The sequence below is a fragment of the Chrysemys picta genome, chromosome 2 (assembly GCF_011386835.1).
Source record: "Chrysemys picta bellii isolate R12L10 chromosome 2, ASM1138683v2, whole genome shotgun sequence".
In the NCBI taxonomy this organism is placed as follows: Eukaryota; Metazoa; Chordata; order Testudines; family Emydidae; genus Chrysemys; species Chrysemys picta.
Window position 1 is genome coordinate 174,078,168 of NC_088792.1, and position 13,431 is coordinate 174,091,598.

The 13,431-nt window shown below is 42.7% G+C and overlaps 2 protein-coding genes across 5 annotated transcripts in view; one reads left to right on the top strand and one right to left on the bottom strand.

Moving 5' to 3' along the window:
- The first annotated feature begins 943 nt into the window (after positions 1-943).
- PPP1R3G (protein phosphatase 1 regulatory subunit 3G) lies at positions 944-10,582 on the top strand. Its single transcript, XM_065584919.1, has one exon. The coding sequence runs from the start codon at positions 1,666-1,668 to the stop codon at positions 2,650-2,652; it is 987 nt and encodes a 328-aa protein (XP_065440991.1). The 5' UTR covers positions 944-1,665; the 3' UTR covers positions 2,653-10,582.
- Positions 6,638-13,431, bottom strand: part of LYRM4 (LYR motif containing 4) — a 154,169-nt gene continuing 147,375 nt past the window's right edge. For 3 of the 4 annotated variants that reach the window (XM_065584908.1, XM_065584907.1, XM_065584906.1), the window contains one exon: positions 12,882-13,252. Coding sequence is in view for 1 of the 4 variants with exons in the window: in XM_005305976.4 (XP_005306033.3) it covers positions 13,181-13,252 (72 nt within the window). In the remaining 3 variants the exon portion in view is untranslated. Of the gene's footprint in view, positions 13,253-13,431 lie in introns of all 4 variants that reach the window. The other variant, XM_005305976.4, reaches the window with a different exon arrangement.

The following is a 13,431-nucleotide window of genomic DNA, read 5'->3' on the forward strand; positions in this document are numbered from 1 at the left end:
TACTCATACAGACTTCAACTGGACCTGCAGGGGCGCGGCACTTTTGAAAACCAGGCCCAAGAGATCTCCAGCTGGGCACCCAAAATCAAAGGCCATTTTTGAAAAATTTTGGCCCAAGCATTAGTGGAGAACTGGCAGGATTCTGACAGTGTTCCACAGAAGTGAAGTATGTGGTTAAGTTCCACAACTTAACTGAAGTAGGAAATCTGTTTTAAATGTTTTGATTCTATTTCTATTTTACTCAAATGGCCTGATGACAAAAGTTTTTGTTAAAGATTCAACACTCTCTTCAATTAAGGCCAGCAGAAAGATCCGAATTAATACCCCCAGTAAGTTCTCTGGCAAAAAATCAGGAAAACTAGATGTACCCGTCCTGATATTTCTACATTAAAAAAATCATAAATAAAAACTTTAAAAAGCAGTAACAGCAAATCCCTTCCCCCAGGCCTCTGTGTATCACAAAGGCAAAAAAAAGGACACCTTTAAATTGCTTTTTGCCAAGACACTTTTAATGTCCTTGCCAAGAAGCTGCTGCATTTACTGTATTGAGGTCAATCACCTATGCAGAGAGCCTGTTGCAGGACCAGATCTTAAATTATTTTTGCCTCCCCTATGGTAGCATCATAGATTCCCTGAAGTAGTATCAAATCTGGTATCTGGAATGTGAGACTAACTATGGGGTAGCTTGGACCATTGTGCCCTTGTTTTATACAGGCAATGGCCTAGGGCAGTGGCTCTTAACCTTTCCAGATTTCTGTATCCCTTTCAGGAGTCTGATTTGTCTTGCATACCCCCAAGTTTCACTTCACTTAAAAACTCAGACATAAAAATACAAGTGCCACAGCATACTATTACTGAAAAATTGCCTACATTTTTACCATATTATAAAATAAATCAGTTGGAATATAAATATTGTACTTACATTTCAGTGTATGGTATATAAAGCAGTATAAACAAGTCATTGTCTGTATGGAGTTTTGGTAGGCCTGACTTCACTAGGGCTTTTTATGTAACCTGTTGTAAAACTTGCCAAATATGTAGATGAGACCTGCATACCCCCCCCAAACACATACCCCTGGCCTAAGACACTGCAATAATGACAATAACATTACAGCTGCATGGGGTGAAGGGCATTACTGGTTGACCCTGACAGCTCTAGAGGGGCTCGTGCTTGGGAGCAGGAAGCAAATCACAAGACATCTCAGCGCCCTGCAGGGAAAACTCGGTGGGACGCTCCTCTCTCTGATACCACTTTTGGACTCCTCCTGTAGCTTCTGCTGTGGAGACGGCAGCGCCACCCCCTGGCTTGGAAGCCGCGGATGGGCGGGCAGCGCCTCCCGCCGAGGTGGGCGTGTTCGGCCAAACACACTACGCATGGAAACTTCTCCGAGCCTGTCCGCGGCGCTGGGTCCGCTCTGCCCCTTCGCCCCCTGGCTCTGGCAGGGCTGGGGACGTGGCTGGCAGCCCGCGGCTTAATTTCTCCCGAGGGTCCGTCCCTGCCGCCAGGAGCTCATGGGGGGACACGGTCGCGCCCCCCACCATGACTCCGCTGCAAGGCAAAGGCGATAAAACGACCCCACCGCCTTAGCCAGAGCAAGCCCCGGCCGGGAGAGGGCCAGCAGCAGCCGCGGAGTCTCCCGGGGAGGGGGGCGAGGGCGACATGCCATGGAAGGCCGGGACTCCGGACTGCTGGGCTTGGAGCAAATGCTAGCGCCTTTCGGGGGCCACCAGCAAGAGAGGACGGCTCGGCTGCTCCCGCGGGACCCCTGGCGAGGCAGCTCCGCAGAGCAAGAGCAAGAGGGGGCGGCGGCTGCGCTGCCTCTGCAGGAGCCCTGGGGCGAGCCGCAGCGGGCCGGAGCCTCTCCCCCGCCGGAGGATGGGGAGCTGCTGCTGGGGCTGCGCCGCCGCGGCGGGCGGTCCCTGTCGCTGCCCGCTAGCCCCAGCCTGGCAGCCGCCGGGCTCTTCCCGCCGCCGGAGGAGGGCAGCCGGGACTGCTGCACCAAGTGCAAGAAGCGGGTGCAGTTCGCGGACGCGTTGGGGCTGAACCTGGCCAGCGTGAAGCACTTCAGCGCGGCGGAAGACCCGCAGGTGCCGCCCGCTGTGCTCTCCCGCCTGCGGCGCCTGCCCCGGGAGGAGTTCAGCGCCGCGCTCGGCCTGGGCTGCAGGGCCCTCAGGCCGCCTCCCCCCCTGCAGCTAGTGCCCGACTTCCAGCCCGCCGGGGAGGTGGCAGCGGCCGAGCGGCTGCGGCGGGAGCGGGTGTGTCTGGAGAGCCTGGGCCGCCCCGCGGCGGCCCTGGATGTGCGGGGCACCGTGCGGGTGCTGAGCTGCCCGGGCCCCAAGGAGGTGACGGTGCGCTACACCTTCAACGAGTGGCGCTCCTTCCTGGACGCAGCGGCCCAGCCCCTGCCCGGCCCCGAGGGGAGCGACCCCCCTACCGAGCGCTTCCACTTCAGCCTGTGCACCCCGCCCGGCCTGCTGGAGGGCTCCGCCGTGCACTTCGCCGTCTGCTACCGCAGCCAGCAGGGCGAGTACTGGGACAACAACGGGGGCAGCAACTACACCCTGCGCTGCTGCCGCCCCGCCCCCTGGGGGCTCCCCGCAGCGCCCAGCACAGACACCGGCCAGGGCGACCCCACCGGGCCCCTCTACTGAGCGCCGCCTGGGACAGCCGTGAACCACACCAGCATTCCCCAGCCTGGGGCAGCTCCTGCCTTCAGCTTAGCTCGGCAGCAAACCAGCATTACCCAGCTTGGGAGCAAAAGCAGCGCCTTACTCTGAGCCTAGCTTGGGGGCAAACAAATTGCAGGGAGCCTGGGGCCAGCCACCCATTGTGCCGAGCCTGCGGTGGGTGGGGTGTGGTAACAAGCAGCCAGCTATGAATGTCCTGCCCTTGAACACAGAAAGGGAACACTCTGTGCCAAGCCAAGCCTTAGCTGTCAGAGACCACTGCAGTGTGTCCCATCCCTTGTACTTGCACCCTAGAACAACTCAATACCACTTTCCTGCTGCATAGTCACTGGTTTCTGAGCCTTCCATTAGACTGTGGCTTGTTTTGTTTAATTAAAAAGCTGACTGGGGCAGGGGCCTCCTACCATTAACCTTAAAGTTGTAGAAAAAGTGAGGTCTGACCTGTTGGTTTCGGTATTGTTAATTCACTATTTTTGTAAAGGAAATGAACTCTCAGGAGCTGCAAGAAATCAGCACAGTTTCCTCCCACAGACTATTCTCTTTAAAGTTGGTTAAAGAGAACTGGAAACAATCTTTTTGTGATTTATTTTTTTAAAAATATTTGTGTCTAACTTGAAGATGGTGCCTTATATGAAGTTTCCTATTTAATACACTGAATTTAAAGAGAACTTTAAATCCAGTGTTGTGACTGTGCTATGTTTATGCATTAGGCATTTCTCTTTAGAATGACAGATAATGCATGCACTTTCCCTTTTATGGGTATGTAGGCATTTCCTAGAAACAGGGACAGATGTAGGCAAAAACGGAGTTGTTATTATGACTTGCAGAAATCCAACTCTTTTTTGAGAGGGAGAACTGGGTGAGGGTCAGTCCCCAACCCCCCTAATTCTTAAGTCTTGATTCTGCAAACACACAGGTTCAAAAAAGAATTGGATAAATTCATGGAAAATAGGTCCATCAATAGCTATTAGCCAGGATGGGATGCCATCCCATGCTTTGGATGTCCCTAGCCTCTGATTGCCAGAAGCTGGGAGTGGATGACGGGATGGATCACTTGATGATTGCCTGTTCAGGTCATCCCCTCCGATGCACCTGGCATTGGCTGCTGTCGAAAGACAGGAGGATACTGGGTTAGATGGACTATTGGTCTGAACCAGTATGGCTGTTCTTATGCTTAACTTTATTCATGGGAGTAGTCAATGAGGCTACTCAAGCACTTAAAGTCAAGCACCTATGTTGTTGCCTGACCATGGAGGAACTTAAAGGCTTAAGTTCAGTCAGTAGTCTTCACATATTCAAATGAGGGGCCTAATTCTTTCACCCCTTTCCAAAAACAACATAATATGACAGCAGTCTTCCACCCTATTTTTAATTTAATGGAGTCCATAATATAACTTTCATGTGTGAACACTTTCTGGTTTACTTGTGTCCCATCTTTGCTGTAGGTTTGGAGGCCCCGAATGACTTCTTTCCTTGTAAGTTAGTGCACTTTAACATTGTTCAATGGCTAATGCAGTTCCCACGTACCACAGCCTTGTTTTATAAAATTCATGTGTAGCTCTGGCTAATCTTTGTTAAATAGAGTCTTGCCTAACACACACACACACACACACACACACACAGGAGTTGCTTTTTCTTTCTAATGAAAGATCTAGACATTTAAAATAGTGATGGTTTTTCTAACGGTATGTCTATGCTACAGGTACTAGAGCAGCACAGTTGCAGCGCTGCAGTTACACCTCTGTAGCACTACAGTGTAGGCCAGGGGTGGCCAACCTGTGGCTCCGGAACAACATGCAGCTCTTCAGAGGTTAATATGCGGCTCCTTGTATAGGCACCGACTCTGGGGCTGGAGCGACAGGCGCCAACTTTCCAATGTGCCAGGGGGCTGCACACTGCTCAACCCCTGGCTCTGCCACATACCCTGCCCCCACTCCAGCCCTTCCCGCCCCCTCCCCTGAGCCTGCCATACCGTCACTCCTCCCTCTCTCTCATCCCTCCTGCATGCCACGAAACAGCTGAACGGGAGGTGCGTGGAGGGAGGGGGAGGCACTGATCGGCAGGGATGCCGGTGGGTGGGAGGCGTTGGGAGAGGGGTTGGGGAGCTGATGGGGGGGCTGCTGTTGTATTACTGTGGCTCTTTGGCAATGGACATTGGTAAAGTCTGGCTCCTTCTCAGGCTCAGGTTGGCCACCCCGGTGTAGGCACTACAGTGAAGAAAGGAGTTTCTGTTGCTGTAGTAAATCCACCACCCTCAAGGGGCACTAGATAGGCTGACGGAACAATTCTACTGTCAATCTTGCTGTGCCTACAGAGGCGGTTAGGTTGACCTAACTACATCACACAGGTGTGAAATTTTCAATAGTATGATGCCCAGTTGTTACATGGATTTTTGTACAATTTGGCATGGGTAAATATTTTTGTTACGGATGACTACCCGAGGAATAGTTTTATGAAGTAGAGTCAGGTCTTCATTTATTTTCACTCATTAGTGAGGCTCATGGAAAATTGTTTCCTTCAGCCCTCTTCATGCTATATTCATGTAGGTATTTATAGTACCTTATTCTGTGTAGTATGAAAGTATTGTTCTAAGTGTCATTTGTCAGTACACATTTGTAAGAGACCCCATTCGCTAACATCTAAGTTAGTGGTGTAACAAGCCGGGCTTTGGAGCTGTGCTCTGGCTGCAGGCAAAAACCTGCAGCACCATTGCTCGGGAGCTGCTCCACGCTCCAGCTCCGGGCTCCGCTCCAAAGCCCTGGTAACAAGATAAGTAGCATGGAAAAGTATAACTTTTTACATTTAGATGACTGATATATGTTGTTTAAGTGCATGGAGCTGTAATGTATAGAACTGGATGCTCCAAGGCTTGTCTACATTATGGAAAGGTAACTTTAATGGAATACTCAATTACAACGTGATAGTGCCCCCTAAAGGTTAAAACAGTTATATTTTGCAGTGTAGACAGGGTCAGACTCTGTTAGTGAATCACACTATAACCTTGAACTTTGCAGGTCTGTGAGCAGCATTCATGGTTAATTGCTAAAACATGGTTTAATCCTGTCTGAGCCACAGGAATAAATCGTGGTTCACCTATGTTAGGGCACTACAATATTGTAAGTACATACAATGACACATTAGACTTTCAGTGTGTATGAGGCCTTTTTAGCATAACGAAAACACCAATTTTCAATGGAATTAATTGGGAATGTTTAATTACTCAACTCGACCTATATTCTTGTAATACTGTACAGTACTTCAAAATGTGTTTGAGGTTGTACACAATAAGTTGTATAAATATAAACTGAAAGAGAAATCCCAGTAGTAATTCTACAAGTTAAGTATATACTCCCCCCAGATATGCACCGAGTCCATATATTTTAAAAAGGAAAATAGTGAAATGGTTTACTGTCTCCAATACATTAACTTCTTTAAAAAATATGTAGTATAAACAGGATACTACATAGGAAAATGTGAGCTGATCTAGTTTCTTAAGATGGTAAAGACATAAAACATTAGATTGTTACTACTTGAAATTTATGCTATTACAGCTGAGGTATGATGCTAAAAGTATTGAGCCCAATTCTTCACTGAATTACATTATAAAAAGAATAATTAAAAATATATTTTTTTAAACTGACTATTAAAGGTTAAATCTATCCCAAGCTGGGGGGGAGAGAGAGAGAGCGAGCAGAGATGCTAGCTGGTATGTCCAAGAATCCTGCTGTCAGGGCAAGATTATTCACAGCAAGTCAGAATGTTCTCTGGTATGCAACAAACTCTGGCGAAGTTTTGCGGAGTTGGTCTCCAAAATGGCAGAACTTTCCAGAACATTAACTTAACATCCCATACCTTATACTTATTCAAATAGGAAAAGATAGGTATTCTTGATCTGTTCTTCCTTGGTTTTGCTGAGGTCTGAGATACAGAACTGTCTCAACTCCCAAGAAAAGCAGTTAGGGTGCTGAATGAGTTATAGATATTAACAAGCATTTAAAAAGTATGAATATAAATGACTTACCCTCTAAATTAATGATGTTTCACATCCATGGTATATGTGATATGAGCTCACCAGTTGCCCAGTCATCCCTATAGCCTTTCAGGAAAAACGGTAGAGTGTAACTGTTTAAAAAAAAAAAAAAAAAAAAAAGCGGAGACTTTTTTGTTTTCCTTTTAAACATCATAAAGGACCAAGTCAAGAAAGCTGTTCTTTACCTTTGCTGGTCACCTTTAGAGTAAAAATCCCCACCCCGCCCAAGCAGTCTAAAAGTTCAAGATGTGAGCAGCACTGTTCTCCATGGCTAAAATGCTAAATATTTAAAAGTACTTTTTAAATTACAGCTAGCATATCTATACCTACCTACAATCTTGCTGACACTACTACTAAAAAAAATTCTCCTGTTTTGACAATAGACAAGACACCTTTTTCAATATTAAATGCTAAAGTGCCTTTTTTTTTTTTTTTTTTTTAAAAAGCACAAATAGGATGGGGACTTTCTCTTTACTGAGTCACACATGCTCAATTTTCAGCAAGACAGTATGTTGCACTTCTTTCAGCTGTAGATTTCAAAGCACTTTTCAAAGATTCCATCAGCATGATTCTAAGCATTCTCACAGATGAGGTAACTGAGGCCTACAGAGATATAGTGACTTGCCAAAGATTTCCCAAGAAGTCAGCGTCAAAACCAGAGTTAGACTCCATGTCTGAGTGCTAGAACCTATGCGTAATCCACTAGACGCTAGTGCTGCTGGTATATGTAATAAGTTCAGACTGGATAGATATGTTTATTAAAAATCAAGTATTTCTAACACCATAAACTGATGGTGGGACTAAGCAAAATGATAACTGGGTTGACACATTGTATCACCTTAAAATATCTGTTGCAGTATGTGAAGATTTTCTAAAAAACTAATTGAAAACATGAAATCTTAAAGGTTGTAAGAATGTTTGGAAAAACTCCAGTTCTGTGGCTCTTCAGTATGTGCAGATTTCTATGGTCCCTGTGGATTACACAAGGTTTTCTAGGATTAAAGGAAGAAATATAACCAAAGGCTTTTATAGACATTTGTAAAACAACAAATAGTGCATCTGAACTTTTTTTTTTTTTTTTTTTTTAAATTAAAGGGTTAGATTAAATTGCTTGGGCATGAAGGAAACCAAACTAACACACGTTAAATTTGGTTTAAGCAATTTGATTTTTGCAGCATATAGGAAACATTTATTGTTCTTTCTTTGTATATTTAAACACACGCAATAGGAAACTTCTCTCTAATAGTTGTACATGATCAAGATGGGTTGATAGAAGAGTAGGAATTTCAGAAAGATAGTGTGAAGTTAAATATAGTTTAGTGCTGTCAAGGTCTACAAAGTTGCATGTAAATTACACTTGCTGCCTTTAAAGTATCAATTTTGAAAGGCCTGGGATTTCAATCTGAACTCTTAAGGCTGGATTCTGCTCCTATTTACGTCAGTGGGACCTGGAACTGGACCAGTGTATTGAATGAAGGTAGTGGAGGTGATCTGGACCAGAATTCTTAGTTAAAATTTGATTACCTGTTTGGTCTATTTGAAAATTGCTCCCCAATGCAGGTCTATGGCAATACAGAATTGTCATGAAAATTCACCTGTCCAAGCACAAAATGTATTTGCTTGCCCTTCAGCATGATAATGAAAGACCTTTAATACTTGTCTGTTTTAAAAAAAAAAAAAAAAAAAAAAAAAAAAAGCTTGTTCTCAGTGAGAAGAATTTCCAAAGGCTGGTATAAATATTTTATGTACTTTTTTTCAAAAGAAGTCTTGTAAATTCCTCAGTGGTCTTCATAGTTCTCTTATACTGGATGTAGAACAGTAATTGTTTGAATCCATGATTTAGCACTGTGGTATCTAAGCACTGTACAATTTTGAGAGTTCCAAATCTTTTCTTTAGATTAGTGGAATATGTTCATTTTAAGGAGGAAGTGGATTTATTTCTTCTTTTGCCCTCAGATTGAGCAACTCTGGCCCATATTCTCTCCTCCCCCCCCCCTTTTTTTTTAAATATGTAGAGGGGAAAAAAAGCAACGTGTTCTAATTGGGTGAAAGAATTCTTTTCTTCCACTGGAATGGCCAGTGGGGTTGCAGCCCTAAATTAATGGCTCTCCCAAGATCTGTGGAGATTCTGCTGCCCTGCTAGCTGTCTGCTCCAGGCAGCATGGTTCTTCCCTCCCCTCTTCCTTCCCGGTGGCTGCACAGTAGCACCTCCTAGGTGGAGCTCACAAGTGCTAATGCTGCTTCCAGTAGCATTAACATTCACCCTAAGAGTGAAATCCTGCATCATTTCAGTCAATGGGCATTTTGCCACTGATTTAAATGAGGCCAGGATTTCACCCTAGATATCTATGGAGTGAGCAGGGGAACATTCAGAGATTAGCTGGCCACTCCCTCTCAGTTCTGTCCTACATACCTGTGGAGAAATGGAGATCCTTGCCAGAAGTTTAGTGGAGGTGCTTCTGCGAAGTGTTAAGGAGGTATGGGAGTGTGGCAGGAAGTGTGCTGTGGAGCTGGTGCTTCTAGCCTTCCACAAAAACATGCTCTCCTGTGTGTCTTACATATTAGGAGGCACAAGTAATGTTGTTAATGACACGCACTAGGCTAGAAATAGTTGGTACAGTTTTGCTAGAGCAGAGTCAGTTTAACATCCCTATGTTGATGGCATGTTTAAACAAGAACAGTATATGTGATCAGCAGGTAAAAACCTCGGGTCTGCTTCACCTCACCATGGCCATACTGCTGGTAGTTCCAGGCCTTTTAAAATAATCCTCTAAATGTAGTAGGACTATCTAATCAGATGTCAACAGGGTTGTAGAACTGCCTGTCCTTTAGACAGTTATTCATGTTAGGGCAGTTCAGAGGTTGTCTTCTGCTCTTTCAGAATACTGTTTGCATTTTTCTATTAAAAGCTCTTATTTGACCTTTGATATATGTAAACAGCCAAATTTTGGAGCATGATAACTGAGCCATATCATTTCCAAATCACTAAAGTCAAAGGTTGCTGAGATCAGGGACAGCTGAAGGTACATGTGTGAAGCAAATGATCTTTCAGTGTCATGCTACAAAAATTAGTATCTTACTAAGTAATTTTAAGAATTATTATTACAGAATTAGTAAGAGTTCTTAACATTTTCTTCTGCTGTAAATCAAAAACAAATATCCCTTTTGGAATAGGGGAACATGAAATTAAATCACTGGGAACCCTTTTACCGACAATGTTCACATATTTATATTGTTTCCATTGCTCAGACAAAAATCCAGTAAACAATTTCATTGATAACCAGTGAAAATAGAATATCAAAAAAGGGTATTTTTAAATGAGCAGTGGGAAGTACAGTAGTACATTTTCATTCCATAGTTGATAGGATTACTTTCATACAGTATTTGACAATAGTTTTCATATACAGGGGATATGTTATCTCAACAAATGCAATACTAAGCATTATGCATTTAACAGAGAATATTAATGGGTCTCTTGTTCCAGTCACATGTAATAGATTTGCACATGCTACTATCATTAATATTAATAGAAGATACACAGACTGTGCATCAGTGGGGGAAACATTCTTGTTGTATACACCTGCTCCAAGGAGCATCCTTAAATGCACTAATTGTGTTGCAATTTACAAGTAATCATTGTACTAGATTATTTCATTTTCTAACTTTGCACCTTATTAAATAAAATAAGTTTATATCTTTTGTATAACTGAAGTTGGTTAGTGCTTAAGGACTGAACAGTCTCCTTAGGTAAGCTTAGAAACTAAGCAATGTAGCCATGCTGTATAAGAAGCCCATGGATAACTTCTTGAAGTCTTATGTAACTGATTCCTCAAATGAAAAAATAAAATGAGCCTTCTCAACCTACTTTGTATTACACATTTCTATGCACAGAGGCCTCCGCTCTGGCATATCATATGTACAATATGCATCCTTAAAACTAAAAGTGCCCCTTTGCAGGCTAAGGAAAATTTGACTGATGAGAGACGTAAGGTAGGTCTATACTGCAGTTAGACACTGGCGGCTGGCCCGTGTCCGCTGACTTGGGCTTACAGGGTTTGGGGTAAGGTGCTGTTTAATTGCAGTGTAGAAGTTTGGGCTGCAGCCCAAGCTCTGGGACCCTCCCATCTCACAGAGTCCTGGGCCCAGGCTCCAGCAAGCCAGAAGGTACACAATGCAATTAAAAAAGACCCTCCGCACGAGCCCTGTGACCCCAATTCAGCTGGCATGGTCCATCTGCGGGTTTAATTGCAGTATAGACATACCCTTAGAAGGGTTGTAGTAACATTATACATGTATCTATACTGTGTCTCACAAAAGACACTTGTATAATTTTTATTAGCAATGCAAATGCTATTAAATGCTTTAGTGGCACTTAAATCTGTCCCCCCTTGTCCTTTTACCATCAATGCTAGTGTTCTAATTAGCTTGGTTAGGTGTATTTTAGGATTTTAAAGTGTTAGTGCCTTGTTTTTAAACTGTAGTCCATGGCATTCTGCCTAGTTTAAAAAAATCTATTTTAATAAAATGATATATTAATGCTGTAGCAAAGTGATCTATTTGCTGTATTTATGTATCTAACAAATGCAGAAATACTACAGTATCTGCTTTCCATGTGAAAAGCAGTATTAAGGCAGGTTTGTAGTCTTAAATACAGTAGTGGCACTTTATTTTGCATACTCTTTGCATAGTTAACAGAATGCTATATTAAAATACAGGTAATTCTACAAAATTTTATAAATAAGTTTTGGGAATTAGTACTTCTAAACTAATCACTTACATGCTTAGTTCTGTCATTTCAGTTTGATACTCTCTCTTTAGTTTACAAAAGAAATAGAAAGTATGCCCCTTTGCCTCCACAAATGCAGTTTCTTTAAAGGTAACAGGCATGGTCCTAGTTTAAAGTTCTGTCTACTTCATATAAAGCTCTCGCTGTACATTGTGCTGAAGCTTTATACTGAGTAATTTTGCTGTACATTCTAGTGGAAAACATAATAGCAAACTCGGAGCACTAAAGTGAATAAAACTTGATTTTAAAAAAGATTCCATTCTCGTTTAGCACGCTGTCTTAACAGGTGTAATTTACTTTTCAAATAAATTAAAAAAAAAAAAGGGGGGGGGGGCATTTTAAAGCAGTTCAGGAATTTTCTCTCCTGTAGAGCTCAGGAACATTGCAAGAAAGGGGAATCTTAAGGTGAAGCTACTGAGTTGTTGGCTTAGGAGAATCTCTTAAGAAACCCCACCTCTTTCAATATGCTACTCAATATGTGCATTGAATGAGGCCCATAAATAATTACAGAAAGCTTTAGAAATGTCTGTTTGCTATTGGCTGTATTTATTCAGTTTAACAAATGGATGTTTTTAAAAATTACTTTTTTTGTGGCATTACTGTAAGTAAGTGAAGGTGACTAGAATGCAATAAGCAAACCACCTTGGGACTTTCACTGGATCTAGTACAGAATGGGCATAAAGACTGAACTGCCTTCAGCCTCTAGAGATAGTCCCTGGAAAACAGGCATGAGACACTGAGCCAGCGTGTAGAAACTTGCACTCTCAACAGAAATTAGAAAATATTTGTATGAATTCTGAATTAAATATACCAACCTCACCATTCACACTCAATTATCTAACTTTCCAAGTATCTGTAATGAGGGTAATATACAAAATTTTTGTATAACAAAATATACTTTGTTCCTTTATATTGCCAGTTGCAGTTTAGTATATTAAAATAAGGAACAGTGATGAAATTTTATTTTAAAAATTCTGAAGTCTCAGTAACATGAGGCTTAAATTCTATTACTAAGCTATTAACTGAGAAGTGAGATGAGACTGGTTTTAAATGAAAACACACAATCTAACCTTTGATATTTGTAGGTGTTGAGGTCCAGGATATAACAAAATATCTTTGTTGTACTTAAAGGCCTCTATCAAATTTCACATGGCTTTAATGAATAAATTATTTAACACGAATTTACCCACACCAGGTCCATACAAATTCAGCTATTTAGTTCATTCACTGTAGGCTGCGTATTTCTATATTAACTGGGGCTCAATGTAAAAAGTAATTTTAAACAATTGTATCATTGGTTGAAACATAATTGGTATCCTTTATGAGCCAGGTAAGTTAGCAAGATCACTGGGAGAAGAAAATATCTTATTACAAGTATTCGGTTCATGGAATTTTATTGTCAAATAAGGCCAAGAAACAGTCTCATTACACATGAAATACTAGCAACGCGGATATTAGGAATACATTACACGCTATTGTAGGCTTAGCAGTACATTTTAGTGCATGAACCATGAGAAGAGAAATTCTAGACTGTTTTGGTTGCCAAAACTGAGCATTTCCAAAGCTTTATCTTTTACTAGACAGATAAGTTTTTCAAACTCAGGCAGGGTGCATACACACTATGTTGGATGTGCAGCACTACAGAATGCTGAGGATGGTCCAACGGTGCTAGATGATCAGATTATCTCTGTGTTTTCTGGACTCTCAATAACAAGTTTCTGGGTTGAATAGAGTTGACCAATGGTAACCTGAAATAAAACAAAAAATATTTCAGAAATGACAGGCTTGGAGGGCCAATGGGGCATTGCTTCAGCTCTGTAAGGGAAGTAAAAATGCACAACTGAGAACAAAAGTGAAAGTAGGCAGTCTGTATTCTTTCCGCAACATTGTTCGTCAGCATCAACCCAGCCAGCAAAAAATGATAATG